This window comes from Anabrus simplex, chromosome 5, assembly GCF_040414725.1.
Source record: "Anabrus simplex isolate iqAnaSimp1 chromosome 5, ASM4041472v1, whole genome shotgun sequence".
Taxonomy (NCBI): Eukaryota; Metazoa; Arthropoda; class Insecta; order Orthoptera; family Tettigoniidae; genus Anabrus; species Anabrus simplex.
The window spans coordinates 173,740,537-173,758,733 of NC_090269.1; the positions used below are offsets into that span (position 1 = coordinate 173,740,537).

The 18,197-nt window shown below is 41.5% G+C and overlaps 1 protein-coding gene across 2 annotated transcripts in view; it reads right to left on the minus strand.

The window, feature by feature from the left end:
* The window catches only part of LOC136874735 (UDP-glycosyltransferase UGT5), a 115,327-nt gene that overhangs the window by 36,196 nt on the left and 60,934 nt on the right, over positions 1-18,197 (minus strand). For both annotated transcript variants that reach the window (XM_067148403.2, XM_067148402.2), the window contains exon 4: positions 14,008-14,148. In XM_067148403.2, the coding sequence (XP_067004504.2) occupies positions 14,008-14,148 (141 nt within the window). The remainder of the gene's footprint in view (positions 1-14,007; positions 14,149-18,197) is intronic.

Here is an 18,197-nt window from a genome sequence, read left to right on the forward strand (position 1 = left end):
TCAGCAGTTGCAAAACACCGTGTTGTTACTTCTAGTTTTCTAGTGCTTTGTTTTTTACCCGGCAGTCATATGCAATAACGTATCAAACTGGGCTCCGTCTAATTTCAAAGTATTCCAGTAGAATATACGATTTTCATCGTTCAACTTTTCAGTAAAGTGTTTCTCATCTTCTTAGCCAGTCTTTTACACACACTGTTGTAAATTGTCTCCTTTTCCTTTTATTCATCTCGATCTGAGTGCAGGGGCATCAGGAACTATTCTCGCACTTAATAGGTAGCGGTTTCAGAAGCTAGGTGTATTTCACAGGGCGAGTTTACTAGCCAGGTAGTGAAATCGTCAGGGCGTAGCACTAACAGAGCAGAGCTAGTGGCGAGTATAATGGACAGCGTTATTACATAGAGTGAATTTAGAAACAGCGACTAGCTAGCAACCTCGCCTAGTGCAATTGAGGCGTAAGTTACAATATCGAGTAACTGCGACATGCATGGTACGTAAGAATTCAAGGGCAATATGGTCCCTGTCAAACTTTGCTCAGTAGTGATAATGCTATCTAGTGCGTCTGCCTGCCTTCACAGTATGATGTATGATAAGGTTAACGCTAATGAGCAACTAACACACTCTGTCAGTGTTGCCAGTTTAGTCGTTTTATAGCTAGTTCTAGCTATCTTTAAATGTAATATGCAGAAAAATTTGGAGTTCAGTTCTTAGCTATAACTTACTCTAACGTAAACAGTTTTAGTTTTCTCTAATTTTAAAGTTATTCTCTACGATTTATAGTCTTTTTAAATATTGTAAGTGTCATATAAAATCAAACTTGTTTGATTTAAGATCGCATGCTCAACGCGATAAGCATAAAAGCGCGACCGATCCCTTCCTCTGTCTGCTTGAACGAACAATAAGTGGACTTTCACACTGCAGGCTCATTAGGCCTACGTGAGGCAGAAGATACAATATCAATGTTCGTGTAAGAATATTGAGCTCTACTCGCAAGTAACCACTAGTCAGAGTTCTACAAATGTGCTTTTTTCGGACAATACATTTTCTGACATTCGTCTACACCGCACTAAGTGAGCAGAAATGATTAAGAATGTGTTATTACCTAATTCTAGTCAGGAACTGATTGCAGATATAGGAAATCAGAAATATGGTTTGATAATAGATTAGTCAACAGGCATAATTGTTACAGAACTTTTGGCCGTCTAGGCGTATTATTTCAGTCGCAGTCTCAGTAAAATGGTATCCATATTCCTTGGCATCGTGGAACTGGAACGCGTGGTGTTGATAGTATAGCGAAAAGAATACTACACCTGCTCTCTGAAAGAAAATTGAACTCTAATAGATTAATTTGGTCTAGGGATGGACACTCTTGATTTTATACGGGAGTAAATAACGGAGTGTTAGCTCAACTCAAAGAAAAGTTACAAAATCCTTTCATAGTTTTGTTTCGATATGTGTGCCATTTCCTCCAGTTTGCAGCAAGCCACACTTGTGAGGCGAAATTACCAAGTAATTCAGACTATTTAATCATAGAAACATAACTGGTTTTTATATTCTACTAGAAGGCAGATTGCTATAGAGAATATATATAAAATAATTAATTGTCGGCATAAACTTTTGAAAATTCCCCAAATGAGCAATACTCGCTAAATTTTTACAGAGGCCGCTGTAAGACGCATTTTAAATGAGTACAACAAAATTAAATTACATTTTGACTTGTCGAAACAAAGAGGAAAGTGCTAAACTGATCAAATACTTTCTGACGCGTACAGTGACCCACAAAATGCCTTGTGCCTTTCTTACTTGAAACCAATTTTGGTGGAAGACCAGAAAACCAGTAAAGCCTTTGAGGAAAAGAATATTGACCGAAATAAGTTAATAAATGACCTAAGTCAATAACTAGAGTCATTGTGTAGGTGTGTCTTGATCCCTACAACAAGAATTTACCTATTAGGCACGTCAGTTGAAGGTTAATTGGATCCAATACGATACCTTGTTTCTGAGTTTGAGTCAACTCTAAATGAACATAGGCAGTGAATCATAACTGATATTGAGTTTAACATTCGCCAATGATGAACAAACTTTACTACGGTCATATCCTGCGTACGATGAAAATGACTATGAAAATGACAAGCATGTTTCCATGGTGGGGAAATCCTGAAAGTACTGAAACCTTCAATTGTTGATATCGCAGGTGACCTTGGTGTTGTTTCTGATAACACAGACTTATTGGTAACCCAGTGGAAAAATATTACTTATACAAAATAGGAAAAAAGTCTTTAATACAATACAGTTGTGGGGTTGTGGTAGATGGTAGTGAAGAAAATTTCTATTAATAACTTGAATCCTAGCTATTTTCTATATTAAGACTTCCATACTCGCATGCTGATGTAGAAGGGTCTTTGGTAAAGTTAATATTTTAAATTCAAAATCAAGAAATAGAATGATGTCACAAACATTAGATGCCTTTCTGCTTGTAAGTTTTGGCCCCAGAAAAACCAAACGCTGCTGCCATGCTACAAACTTCCTCAGCAGCATACTCTGTCGTGTGTGATAACGTATCTCTAGTACAGCGAGATGAGGAAACCATACTTTCCAATAATTAGATCAGTCGTCTAGCTGTTTCAGTCTGTAATCCTAGCCATTTTAGCTATATTTTTATTACAGTTCACCTTTTTTGTGTTCGTGAGTTGGCAAAACTACATCTGCTGACCGTCTTAGACATTACAGGTCATTGCGACCCTCATAATTTCCACACCCATCAATGGAATGCACGTGCGCGGTATTTCGTCTAGATTAGACCAATTCTTCTGGCTACTTCCCGGTGGCAATACAGGAGTTCTTTTGTGTTTTAATGACAGTTGTGAAAGTATTTCTGGACGATGTTAAGAGGAAAGGTGACAGCGACATGTTAACTGTCATATTTTTAGGAGTAAATACTTTGAAACTCAAATCTCTAGAAGAGTTAATGCACCAGATGTCATAGTATTTATTACAAAATGACCTTCGATTGACTGGTTCTATTTTAAGGGTATATACACGTGAAAAGTAATCAAACATTCACATCTTGGTTTTTTTCACTTTTCTGAACAGAGTAAGCTTTCCTGGGGACTTACATAAATGAAAAACATATACATGATTCACTTTTTGAGACTGTACTGAGTCCCAAGGGACTATCTCAAATGAGAGCCAGTTTTCAAATAAATAAATAAATAAATAAATAAATAAATAAATAAATAAATAAATAAATAAATAAATAAATAAATAAATAAATAAGAAATTAAATATTATCTCTTTCTACAATAAAAGTGTACTTTAATGGCTAAATACATAAGCCACTCCCCTCAGATGTATGCTAACATTAAATTTCCGAAAGCGACATTTGTTTAATCTTTAAGAACACTTTCCTCTGAACAGCTTGGAGGCCCGAGTTCGATTGCCGGTACTACCAGAGATATAATAATGTCAGGAAGGCTGGTATGTGTTTAAAATGGTACCATGTCTTGGACACGAACCCATGTTTAAGGTAAAAACCAAACTAAACCCCGTGGCATTACAGCCCTTGAAGGGCATTGGCCTACCAAGCGACCACTGCTCACCCCGAAGGCCTGCAGATTACGAGGTGTCGTGTGGTCAGCACGACGAATCCTCTCGGCCGTTAGTTTTGGCTTTCTAGACTGGGGCTGCTATCTCACCGTCAGATAGCTCCTCAGTTCTAATCACGTAGGTTGAGTGGACCTCGAACTAGCCCTCAGGTCCAGGTAAAAGTCCCTGACCTGGCCGGGAATCGAACTCGGGTCCTCCGGGTAGGAGGCAGGCACGCTCCCGCTACACCACGTGGCGGACATTTAAGGTAGCATTACATAGTATGAAGTAATTATTCTGAAACTTAAACCATAGGCCTGTGTTAAAGTACAAACCCTTGGCTCGGCGAAGGAATGTTACGCAAGCTGTTGAGATAAAAAGTAAACAGAGCTTTATGGATCGCAAGGATCCCGCGGAGATAACGGAGAAGGGTAATCTAAATGCTCATATGTTGATTCCAATATTGGAAATAAATAATATAGTGATAGTGTAAAGGGCTCCCATAAAAAAAGAATAAATGGGCAGACAACTAAAATATGTTTTGAGGAAGGAGAGAAGGTATGTTTCACCTGCCACGTGTGGGAGACAGTAAACAATAGCAAGCAATCTACACCTCGTTGCTAGGAGGTGGGGTATTACTCGTATCATCTACTAGTTCCCCTTTGCAGACCTTGTATTCAGTTCACGTCAACTGGAAGACCTATGGGTCTCCAGAAGCGGCTTCGCGACTTACGAGTAAGTCATAGCAGATCGAGTTGGAAGGTGTTGCTAGTATTCGGTACCCATCATTCATACTTCGACTCTTGACTTCAGCCCTCGTTCTTCTAGGTCTTGTCGTAGTTGGCATCTTAAAGCTTAGGAGTTTTTTTTTTTTTTTTTTTTTTTTTTTGCTAGTTGCTTTACGTCGCACCGACACAGATAGGTCTTATGGCGACGATGGGAGAGGGAAGGGTTAGGAGTGGGAAGGAAGCGGCCGTGGCCTTAATTAAGGTACAGCCCCAGCATTTGCCTGGTGTGAAAATGGGAAACCACGGAAAACCATTTTCAGGGCTGCCGACAGTGGGGTTCGAACCTACTATCTCCCGAATACTGGACACTGGCCGCACTTAAGCGACTGCAGCTATCGAGCTCGGTCTTAGGAGTTGTGTGGAGACTCCACGATACTCTCAGCCGTCATTGGTCTCTATTCTTAGAGTCCAATCTGCACTTGTTGGAGTAGCCATTCTGAGAAAAGCTCCCGCACGTACCACTAAGTGACCGACTTCATCCTTACTTGTACACTGACTGACAGAGCAAATGCAACACCAAGAAGGAGTGGTCAGAACTTTATGCCAATTACAGGGTAGACTGACGTCACTGAGGTATGCTCATGATGTGAAATGCGCCGCTGTGCTGCGCACGTAGCGAACGATAAATGGGACACGGCGTTGGCGAATGGCCCACTTCGTACCGTGATTTCTCAGCCGACAGTCATTGTAGAACGTGTTGTCGTGTGCCACAGGACACGTGTATAGCTAAGAATGCCAGGCCGCCGTCAACGGAGGCATTTCCAGCAGACAGACGACTTTACGAGGGGTATGGTGATCGGGCTGAGAAGGGCAGGTTGGTCACTTCGTCAAATCGCAGCCGATACCCATAGGGATGTGTCCACGGTGCAGCGCCTGTGGCGAAGATGGTTGGCGCAGGGACATGTGGCACGTGCGAGGGGTCGAGGCGCAGCCCGAGTGACGTCAGCACGCGAGGATCGGCGCATCCACCGCCAAGCGGTGGCAGCCCCGCACGTCACGTCAACCGCCATTCTTCAGCATGTGCAAGACACCCTGGCTGTTCCAATATCGACCAGAACAATTTCCCGTCGATTGGTTGAAGGAGGCCTTCACTCCCGGCGTCCGCTCAGAAGACTACCATTGACTCCACAGCATAGACGTGCACGCCTGGCATGGTGCCGGGCTAGAGCGACTTGGATGAGGGAATGGCGGAACGTCGTGTTCTCCGATGAGTCACGCTTCTGTTCTGTCAGTGATAGTCACCGCAGACGAGTGTGGCGTCGGCGTGGAGAAAGGTCAAATCCGGCAGTAACTGTGGAGCGCCCTACCGCTAGACAACGCGGCATCATGGTTTGGGGCGCTATTGCGTATGATTCCACGTCACCTCTAGTACGTATTCAAGGCACGTTAAATGCCCATCGCTACGTGCAGCATGTGCTGCGGCCGGTGGCACTCCCGTACCTTCAGGGGCTGCCCAATGCTCTGTTTCAGCAGGATAATGCCCGCCCACACACTGCTTGCATCTCCCAACAGGCTCTACGAGGTGTACAGATGCTTCCGTGGCCAGCGTACTCTCCGGAACTCTCACCAATCGAACACGTGTGGGATTTCATTGGACGCCGTTTGCAAACTCTGCCCCAGCCTCGTACGGACGACCAACTGTGGCAAATGGTTGACAGAGAATGGAGAACCATCCCTCAGGACACCATCCGCACTCTTATTGACTCTGTACCTCGACGTGTTTCTGCGTGCATCGCCGCTCGCGGTGGTCCTACATCCTACTGAGTCGATGCCGTGCGCATTGTGTAACCTCCATATCGGTTTGAAATAAACATCAATTATTCATCCGTGCCGTCTCTGTTTTTTCCCCAACTTTCATCCCTTTCGAACCACTCCTCCTTGGTGTTGCATTGTCACTGTCAGTCAGTGTATATTGTTTGCACATCATCAGGTTAACATACACATATATAGGAGATCATAGGAGTTTCAGCTCTTAACAACCACCTTACATACGTCCATAATCTACATCTTCAAAACCCTCTCGTTTTTAGTTCTGTAGTTAGCATCACCGCTCGAGGATACGACAATCCTACACGCAGCTCCAATCCAATAGAGGTGTGCCTAAAAAGAACTGCACTACCTCGAGACGGGAACAATATTTTGCCTTTTTCTTAGTCCCATGGATTAGGTGTAGCATGTTTGCCTCTTACTTGGGGCCCCAGGTTCGACTCCCGGCCATTTCAACGAATTTAAATTTGGATTGATGTTTGAAACGGATAAAGTCGGCATCGCGAGACCAAGGTAGTGGACTCGGTAAAGAAAGCCAAGCAGTACGGTTGAGAATGTTATCTTACACTAACATTTGCCATGTTACATGCACTAAATTCATGAGAAACAGGCCACAAACCTTGTGTATATACTTCATCGGTGGTGGCTACTTTCCGTATATATTTCTTTTTGCATAAGTGTATACATATTTATTCGGAATGACGTTTTTTTTTGCTAGGGGCTTTACGTCGCACCGACACAGATAGGTCTTATGGCGACGATGGGATAGGAAAGGCCTAGGAGTTGGAAGGAAGCGGCCGTGGCCTTAATTAAGGTACAGCCCCAGCATTTGCCTGGTGTGAAAATGGGAAACCACGGAAAACCATTTTCAGGGCTGCCGATAGTGGGATTCGAACCTACTATCTCCCGGATGCAAGCTCACAGCCGCGCGCCTCTACGCGCACGGGCAACTCGCCCGGTCGGAATGACGATGATCAAACAGCATTTATAAGTAACTGAATTGCGTAGAGTACCCAGTACTGGAATAATTTATACAACATTATTTCAGTATTTAAGCGATTGTTGTAACAAGGTGTGAAACTAAGGTAATTTTTCGTTTCGTCTCTCAGTCATGTGTATTTTGTATAAACAGATGAGTGAGCAGCCTGAGGGTTGTTAACAAGTGCTCGAGAAGTGGTGCGTTTTCACTGCAGGCTTTCTGGAGACGCTGTGACTGGTTGTTGGAAGTGATTTGAGGATTGTTCGGCCGTGCAAATTTCATAAAGGATTTGTGTATTGCGCACTAGCTGTAGTACCCGTCGTTGATTGGTTAAATTTTATACTATTGTGGAAATATAAATTCATCAGAAATGCTGCCAGCTGAAATAAGTAGCAAAAGAGCATAGTTTACGATAGTTAGTCAATCACGAGTTCACACGAATAATGAGGAACATGGAGTCACGTCATTACGTAGTTGGCATATGAGCATTTGCAGAGAGATCGCAGTGTTGCCAAAAGAAAGCGTCGACTTGGGAAGGAACTAGTCACACACGCAGAATACAGAGAACATTAATTTACTCCACTACTTTTTTGTACAAAGAAAAAGTATACTGGACAAAAATTGTTCGAAATATGCAACAAAAAGTCTACAGATTTCACAGAAAATGTATGTCCACCTTCGTAGCATAACGGTTAGTGCTGCTAGCTGCCGTCCATGCGGACCCAGGTTCGATTCCCGGTACTACCAGATATTTGGTATGCAGTCAAAATGGTACACGCAGCTCACCTCCATTGGGGGTGTGCCTGAAAAACGTTGCACCACTTCAGGAGGATTTTACTTACAGAAAACTAATAGCACGTGGCAAAATAACGGGCGCCAGGAAATGCTCTCCGCAGTGCCTACCTGCTGCTGCGGGAGGGAGCATGAGCAGTGTAGTTGGCAGCACGGTGCCATATGTGTCACCCGCACTCGCCGAGAGACCAAGGTCAACAGGATAGCAGTACAGGGAGGCCACACGTGTGAGCTGTGGGCTGTAGACATGGTCAGTGTATTGCATTAAGCGAGAATTCAGGTAGATTATTGAATTGTGAAACAGGATACAGGCGGTAATGTTTACTACTGAAGAGACAACTTTTTTAGTGGAATGCGCTTTTCGCGAAGGCTATCGGTTTACAGAAAATGTGAAACTAAAATTTCAGGTCCGGTTTCCTAATTCAAAGTGTCCAAATCGCGGTACCGTTCAGGATTTGATAAGTTAATTTCGTGTGACCGGCTCAGTTGATGATGTACCGGGAATAGGCAGGCCTACGGTTTTAACAGACGAAAAAGGATTGATGAACTTTAAAGTGAATATAATTAATTATGTGCAGTCCATTACGCTAGACACTTCAGTGAAAGTCTTCGACAATATATCTAGACGTGTTGAAGTCTGTCTTCGAACACAAGGACAACACTTCCAGCATCTGTTATGAATTGATGTGGTGAGTACAAAGTTTACTGTTTGTTGTTTGTTTTATTTGATACAAGCGGCAGCAGCTGTGCTGACAACTTAACTGCTGATGCCACCTCACGCAGCAGCACGTAGGCGCTGCGGAGAACATTTCCTGGCACACTGTATTTAATAGCTGTTTTGGTCTCCTCGTAAACCTCCAGCTCGTTGGGTAACTTTTAAATCACTTGTATCTTAAACCTCTTTCTGTACGGGGAGCTCCAAATATGAACCTATTCCGTCGCGATGGTGTAACACAGAAGACAACGAATAAACGAACGGACCGATGTTAGTATTCGCAACATACTTGTGCTTTGCAATGGTTTGAAACTGAAAGTTCATGTAAAATTGTAAGTTCGTACGTGAAACGGTTTCGGAAGAATGAACACTGTGATTTTCAGAATCAACCCTCACCCAACCACCCCGGGGAGAAATATTACATAACATATAATATAAAATGACAACTTCTCGTAAAATTACAACTTCTAATGTCAAACGGTTCCGGTGGGTTGAATATTTTCGTTACCGAAGCTAACTCCATTTAACCCCTTAGGGGAGGAATGTTTTAAAATATTTCCTTTTTCACACCTAGGATATAAAATAAATACCCCCCTTTGGAATTTAGTCTACGTACGTAAAGTGGTTTTGAAGGAATGAATATTCTTGTTATTTGATGTTAACCCCCATGTAACTCCCAGAGTGGTTACATATTTCTGTTATTTAACAAATAGGATATCATGCGAAATTTCAACCTAGTATGTCCCAACGATTTCAGAGAAATAAATATTTCTGTCGTCAGGCGTCATCCCCAGTCAAACCCACTTAGCGGTGTATTGTTTTAAGACCGCTTTTTATTTAAATTCGTAGACATAGAGGAGCAATCATCGTGTAAAATTTTAACTTCGTAAGTCAAACAGTTTCAGAGAAATGAATATTTTTTTCATCAGGCCACCCCCCTCACCCCCTCCCCAAGTTAAAACCACTTAGGAATGTATTGTTTTAACATCACTGCTTATTTAAAATTTAAGACACAGAAACATATGAAATTTAAGCTCGTATGTCAAACTGTTTGAGAGAAATGAGCATTTATGTCGTCAGGACTCATCCCATTAAGTCCCCTTACAGGCATAATTTTCAAGACCACTTCTTATTTAAGGTGAGGAACCAACATGTGAAATTTCAAATATGGATTTTCTTCTTTCGAGTATTAAGTCCCATTTAAGTCCGTCCCTGTGGTGTAGTGGTTAGTGTGATTAGCTGCCATCCTCGGAGGCCCGGGTTCGATTCCTGGCTCTGACACGAAATTTGAAAAGTGGTACGAGGGCTGGAACGGGGTCCACTCAGCCTCGGGAGGTCAACTGAGTACAGGTCGGTTCGATTCCCACCTCAGCCATCCTGGAAGTGGTTTTCCGTGGTTTCCCACTTCTCATCCAGGCAAATGCCGGGATGGTACCTAACTTAAGGCCACGGCCGCTTCCTTCCCTCTTCTTTGTCTATCCTTTTCAATCTTCCCGCCCCCACGCAAGGCCCCTGTTCAGCATAGCAGGTGAGACCGCCCGGGAGAGGTACTGGTCCTCCTCCCAAGTTTTATCCCCGACCCAAAGTCTGAAGCTCCCGGACACTGCCTTTGAGGCGGTAGAGATGGGATTCCTCCCTGAGTCCAAGGGAGAACCAACTCTGGAGGGTAAGCAGATTAAGAAAGAAGAAAGAAAGGAAGTCCCATTTAAGCCGGGATGACATGTATATACGTAAAATAGAGTTTTGTCTGTACATTGCTCAGAATTTGCAAAGGATGATATTTCTGTATCGGTCATGTACACAGTAACAAGAAAATGCACGTTTTTCTTTTCCGTAATTTCTGTCAGTCTGTATGTATGTATGCATGTATGTATGTTTGTATGTACACGCATCACGAGAAAACGGCTAAAGAGAATTTAATGAAAATCGGTATGTAAAGTCAGGGAAAGAGTTACTACAATATAGGCTATAAATAATTTTATTCACGCCGATTGAAATGGTAGTTTAGGGGAAGGCCTAAAAATTAATTCTCAAATATTTACATTATTAGTGGTCGTATCGATAAATACTACATGACTAAAGTTATATAGAATTAAATTTCCGATCATTTATGTCATACATTTTTACCGTACCGGCTACGATAACATAGACATTCATGAATTTGTATTTTTGTAGCTGAGTCCATATCAACGCCCAGCCACGAGAAAATGGGTGAATAGAATTTAATGAAAATCGGTATATAGAGATGGATAATAAGAATCTACAGTTTAAGCTATAAAGAATGTTATTCATCCCGGATAAAATGGTAGCTTAGGGGAAGGAGCGTAACATTTAATTTTTAATTACCTATATTATTGGTCCTATCGAAAAGTACTACATAACAAAACTTATAAAGAATACAATTTCCGAACATTTATGTTACATTCAATTGTACCGTACCAATTATGATAAGAATGGCATTTCAGAGTCGGAAGAAAATTAAATGTGAAGGCCTACAATATCGAAAGCGCAGAACATTGATCAACAAGTTGACTATTTTTTTGAAGTTGACTATTGTTTGTTGTGATGTTCTTTGTCTCTTATGCTGACACTCAACTCCGATACATGGGATTACTGCAGCTGGGGAGTTATATAACTGTCTTCTTTAGCATGTCATTCCTGTGGTTCATACATTTTCTGATCCTGCTGGTATGTAACACACTGGTTCATCGTAGTATTCCAGCTATTCGATCCCTACTCTGACGCGCTCTTTTGAATGAGCAGTGTGCACATAAGGCAGAGGCTCTCTTACTAACAGTATGAACTTGTCTAGAATTACAATTTAAGCCTGTTCCAAATTATAGCACCACTATTCACTAAATAACTCAAAATTCAACCCTGAAAAGAGCCGTTTCTTAAGAACAGCGACTTCCTCTTCACCTTTATTAAACCTGCAATCATTTCATTCCAAATTAGCAGCGAAGATGGGGTTTATCCTCTGGCTTGGAAGAAAAAATTGCCTCCAAGTGAGATAGTTGTTCCTCCGTCAGTGTAGTGAATTGAGATTTTCCGACTCATCGGGTACTCCTAGGAAACAGAGAAGTAAACAGGCATACCTTTTACTCTGGCACTCTCCACTATTCAAAACCCCCCGCCAATAAGAAACGAAGAGTGTTCACTGATCACGGCTGTCTGCGACCTGACCATTCCAGCTCTGGAACTTTGGACTGTTCATTAAAAGTAAGAAAATGTGTGATTTTTAATTTGATCGAATATTTCATATGAAATCATTACTTTTAATTGCGCCACTCCTACTGACGTCATTCTAATGTTGGGTAAATTACTAATACAGTCTTTCTGAGGATGTAAAAAGACAGGTAGAGAATGAGTGTCTGCCATTATAGTGAAAACTCCCCAACCTGATTGTGACTGTTGGTAGGCAAGCCGGCGTAACATTACAATGAAAATTTCCTAACCCAATCTTCATATGAGAAAATACGTTTCGGACTTCCCCGTCGGGTTTCTAGGATAACGTTAAGAGCTACGCAATTTAATACAGTCTTGCTCACAACGTGTACTCTACCAAACCTACAATTATGTATGCAATGTATAATTCAGTAGCGAAGCACGGGTACATCAGCTAGTTGTTCTCTAAACTTGTCTTCATTTAACATCGACAGGAGAAATCATTGAGTGAAATTTCAACTTTGTCCGTTATAACATAATTTCTAGCCGAGTGCAGCCCTTGTAAGGCAGACCCTCCGATGAGGGTGGACGGCATCTGCCATGTATAGGTAACTGCGTGGTATTGTGGTGGAGGATAGTGTTATGTGTGGTGTGTGAGTTGCAGGGATGTTGGGGACAGCACAAACACCCAGCCCCCTGGCCATTGGAATTAACCAATGAAGGTTAAAATCCCCGACCCGGCCGGAAATAGAACCCGGGACCCTCAGAACCGAAGGCCAGTACGCTGACCATTCAGCCAACAACTCGGACACATTGTCCGTTGAACGGTATCGTAGGAATGAGTATTTTGGTTTTCAGGTTTTTACCCCTGTTTCACTGCCTTATTGGTGACATTTTTCGAAACCCTTTCTCAGTATGCACAGTAATAAAACTGTATCCTAGCAAGATGATGAGTAATTTTATATAATTAATTTAATTACAAAGCTGCACCAAGATCGGATCGACCTTGATGGACAGAGTGTCGCTAGAAGACAGCAGCGACTCACTGTGTATCATGATAGAACGGCAAGGAATGCTAAATACAGGAGGATGGCAACATGTGTTATGAAGTACGTTTCCTTACTCATTCGAGATGGGGGTTTTCTTTCCAAGTATAGTCAATATTCCGAGCTTACGAGCTTTCTAGTTGTACATTTTTGAGCTTCCAAGATCTTTAAGTGAAGCGGTCCTTTGTTAATCTGTTGTCGTTGTTATTGACAAATCCAAACACAAGGAAAGAAAGGAAAGAACATTTTTCATATATTTTCATAGATTTTGAAAATTAGTATGCCTGTTTTAATATTGTAAATTAACTATTAAATCTGCAATAATTAGAGAGAACAAAGCTATAATATATTCGCCCTCATCACCCTCTCTCTTCAATTTTTTCATTCTGTTAATAAATCCAGTGCCTTAGCCGGGGAAAAATACTTATTTCAGAACGTCTAATTTTAACGAATTAAGCAGTGCATACACTTTAAAGGTTTTCTACATCATTCCTTTTGAGTTTCTCCCCCCCCCCCCACCTAAAAAAATTCTGCCTTAACAAACTTTCTCTCAAAGTGTACAATGAATGTCGTATGCTAGAAATGCTTTTCTATCATGTAGAAGTCCTAACTGTTAGGAAGATAATTAGTTTGCTCATTTTAATATTGTAAATTAACTATTAAATCTCGTATGTGTGCTCTTTTTTCGATACGACCACCAGTTTTCCCATTATTTTCCTTTAAGGATATGGTCTGAAATACAGACAAGCATTCTTTCCTAAAAAGTTGACGGGCTCTATTTTTAATAGGAGAGTCATTTCACGCAGGTTATTCACTTTTAAGGGTTCCGCAAGCGTATTCTCTGTGACCTGCTCCACTTTTTTTAAACTACATGTTCTCCATATACCTCTAAGATAGATTAATTTATACCACCCATAATAATCTCTTTCCATGGTGAAAGAATTACTGTAATCGGTTGAGTGATTTTCAAGGGTACCCTCTATAGACAAAAACTCTTAAATCTCTTTATAATATTAGAATAGGTATTGAAAAAGAATAATAATAATAATAATAATAATAATAATAATAATAATAATAATAATAATAATAAAAATTATTTTTATCGCTGTTAACAACTAAAATCAATGTCAGTATTCTATACAATGAGTGCTGGAGATAAAGTTATGTATTTACCGTTGCCATGGCACGGTCGAAGAACCCAAGGGGTCTTCCCACTGTTGGTGACTGTGACAAGAAAAATTGCCAATCCACATTGTAGTTGTTGGGATTTCCAATGGCAGCGTTGTTCCACGGCAGCGGAATGGATGGAGCGAACTGAAACAAGATAGTTGTCTATTAATACTCTCGAGTAGCGACTTACTTTGTTGAGGATGTACAGGCAGGAGATTAGTTGAAGAATAAAAAGGAGGCTTCAGGGAAAATGCTTCGTCAACAATTTTCATCACTTTTAGATTATTTTTAAAAGGAGATTTTGTATGTACATCCATCTAAAACCAGCTAACTAAAGGGTCGGAAACCACGTGAACCTTGAATTTGAGCGTTAGATGGTTGGTCATACTGATAAATAATTTCAAAGATCTATATCTCGCATGCGCTTTGCGATGAGTTGTTACTGAATCTGCGCCTGGCTTAAGACCATCATTGGAAGGAAAATATCGCCAGGGAAGGTAGTGAACGGTACGATGTGTTTGTGTTTGGGACTGATTTATTGGCATCGGTAGCTGTTGCATGTAGCGTGCCTACAGTGGACTTGGACTCGCATTACAATGAAAACCTCCTACAATCGGTGCTCAGAAGCCAGTCTTATTTTTTTTGCTAGTTGCTTTACGTCGCACCGACACAGATACGTCTTATTGTGACGATGGGACAGTAAAGGGTTAGGAGGTGGGGGGAAGCGTGGCCTTAATTAAGGTGCAGCCCCAGCATTTGCCTGGTGTGAAAATGGGAAACCACGGAAAACAATTTTCAGGGCTGCCGACAGTGGGGTTCGAACCTACTATCTCCCGAATACTATATACTGGCCGCACTTAAGCGACTGCAGCTATCGAGCTCGGTAAAAGCCAGTCTTAAATCACGTGAAGATTTAGCATCATCACCTCGCAAAGTCCATTTACATTCACACTTGAAACTATATTATAGGCTAACTTCAGCAATCGATGATATGAAAACGTGCAAGAAATCGAATTTTAAAAAAATTGTTTATCAGTATGACCAACTTTCTAGTGGACCTAGGTTGTTGCCGAACACTCTATATGATACTTAACAAAAGAAGAAAACTATAGATCATAATTTTAAATGGTGAACAGGGAACTTCGAATTGTTAAATTCAAATAATATTTGGGTGTAACGGTTGGTAATAGCACGAATGGGAAAATTCTATGTTGCTTGCAAGGAAATCAACAAATTTCCCCAGAGTAAAAGTCTGTCTGTAGGTCATCAGCCCAGAGGCTGGTTCGATCCTCAAATTGCACCACCAAAGTTTATGCAGTTATAAGGAAACCCCAAAAACCAATGGCAGCACCAAAATGAGGCATACTAGGCAAGATGAAGAGTGAGTTAGTTTGCCATTGCTTTCCTCACTGGGTCAGAAAGTACTATTGCAGCAGACTGATCCTATGAGCAGCACCTTTCATAACACTCAGATGCACTAGTCGTGCTCTGAATGTCATCACTCAGCACTACCCATACCCCAGCAACTTCCATATTGTCACAGCCATGGATGAGACTGGGACTTCGGTGGAAGCTACACTTTATTCTGGCCTGTGCCAAGAGATGGATGCAAAAGTACTGTATCCATCAAGAAATGACAGCACGCAGAGAGTAAAAGTATGTCAATGTAATTGCAACGCAGTCAGGCTTTTGTGTACTTACGAACGTTTGGAAATAATAGCGCTTTAAGTCTCAGGGTGTATCTGAATGGGGGGAGTAATAAAACTTGTGTTGAGACTGTCGCTGAATAGGGTGGATACTCTAGGACCTCCTACATCCACTCTGCTCACAGTTCCCTTACAAGATCAGTACTGTGACAAAGGCATTGCAGGCGGTAGAGTGCTTCGCGGACATCAACGAGCGGTATTGCTACTGGTCTCCTGCGCCTCCCACACATCTGGAAACGGTTGAAACATATTCCAGCGGATTACACGAAGACGAATCAAAACATAACCGGAATGGCTTTAATGCTGTTTAATGCTCCCACACTTACGTTTGGTGCTGGCAGTACCTGAACCTACGTAACACAACGCCATGCGCATCACGTGCCTGAGAGGCTTAGTTGTAGAGAAACAGCCAAAGTGAAAGAACGTGTTAACAGGTTGCAGTAATTATGAATATCTCCTATGGAACAAGTGAAGATATGATACGCAATGCTCTTGGCTATTGCAAAATTGCAGTGAAGTGGGTGCCTCGTGTTAGAACGACGAACAAAATTCTCATCGTGTGATAGTATATCAGCGATGAAAGGGGAAGCTTCAGCGAAAACCAGATTTTTAGTTCTAAGTCATCACATATGATGAAACATGCGTGCCCCTCCCCGCGCACACACACCTACTAACACAAGTACTTACCTCGTAGACTGGTCGGAGCAGGCTAAAAACAGCCCGGAGCTGGACTCGTACCTCATCAATCAACGATAGGAAGTAGAAAAGTGATAACCCGTACCCCCCATATAACACAATGAGATCAAAAACATAAATTTATTAACACAAGTAGGAATTCAAATAAAAACATAAAGCGAGCCAAAATTAAGAAGGAATACAGAAGAGAGATTACTTACGTATCACAGACGTAAGGGCTTTAAACGCGCAGCTGTGTTTCCCATAATAAGTGCCGCCTGGTAGATGTTAACAGAATTGTAAGGATACGTTGTGAATTACAATTACAACAGAATTAGAACATCCATCTTTTTGGCGAAGTAATTAATTATATGGAACGAAGCATTTCTTTCAGAAAAGCGAGAAGTTGGATATGTACAATGAAGCAAACATTCGGTAATAGCAGACACGAGTTCACAACAATCACCTTCCCCAGACACCGGGAAGATGGCCTGGCAAGAAACAAAAAGACAATATATGAAAGATGAGAGGCTGTCATAGTTACGAGATCGTTAAATGTACCCAACAATGAAAAACGTTAAATGGAGAACAAATCTTTAAAATAAAGAAACAAACCGGCGTATAAACAAGCAAATAAAAAGAAAAATAAGGGTGGTATTAAATAGTCACCTGTGAGATACGGAAAAATAACATATATTCAAACAAATAAATTCATGCCAACTCACTCACGCACGGTGCAGATACCAAATGTGTGCAGGACAAAATGAATATTACTATCCAGACACGTTACAAGGAAACTCGTACTGCATGATAAATACGTTCACTGGCCCACGAGCTTGATTAAAACTTAACAGACCGAGCTCGATAGCTGCAGTCGCTTAAGTGCAGCCAGTATCCAGTAATCGGGAGATAGTGGGTTCGAGCCCCACTGTCGGCAGCCCTGAAGATGGTTTTCCGTGGTTTCCCATTTTCACACCAGGCAAATGCCGGGGCTGTACCTTAATTAAGGTCACGGCTGCTTCCTTCCACTTCCTAGGCCTTTCATATCCCATCGTCGCCATAAGACCTATCTGTGTCGGTGCGACGTAAAGCAAATAGCAAAACAAAAGAACTTAACAGTGTAACGGTTCAAATCCCGTTACAAGATGATATCTGTATTTTATTATTTTATCTGTATTATTATTATTATTATTATTATTATTATTATTATTATTATGTCAGTATTATTATTTTATCTGTGAGATTACTATTATTTTGTTATAATTATTATTCAATTCCATTACGCAAAGCTTGTCGCTTGCGTATTTGTAATTGAGTGTATGCATATATACGTATATGTAGATGAACATTAAATACCTGTACAGTGAGAGTTTCGATGTATCAGATGTTGAGTGCGACATCCTTACATTGTGCAATATTACTGGCGATTCTGCCAAGTCATCGCCACGTCATGGCTACGTCATCGTGAGCTTTTAGCATTTCGCTCAGTGAGTCGGCCGCCCCAGGGGATTTCACCATTACATGCAACAGTTTGAGGCGTTGTGGGAGTATGTCATTGTTATTTCTGGAGATTACGTAGCTGTGTCAAACAACGTTTATAAAAGGTGGGTGCATATTGTAGCGTCAGTCATTAGTTAAACGGAAGCAGAACAGTGAAGAAGTCTACGAGATGAAGAGACCTCAGTCGGTCAGTCAACGAGTGTGAACGAGAGATGGAGAAGACTCAGTGAGCCATTATCATTGGTCATTGAGAGAGTGAGGCCAAAGGTTGGTCGGTCACTTAGTTGAAGACACGGACGAAAGGGCTTACCA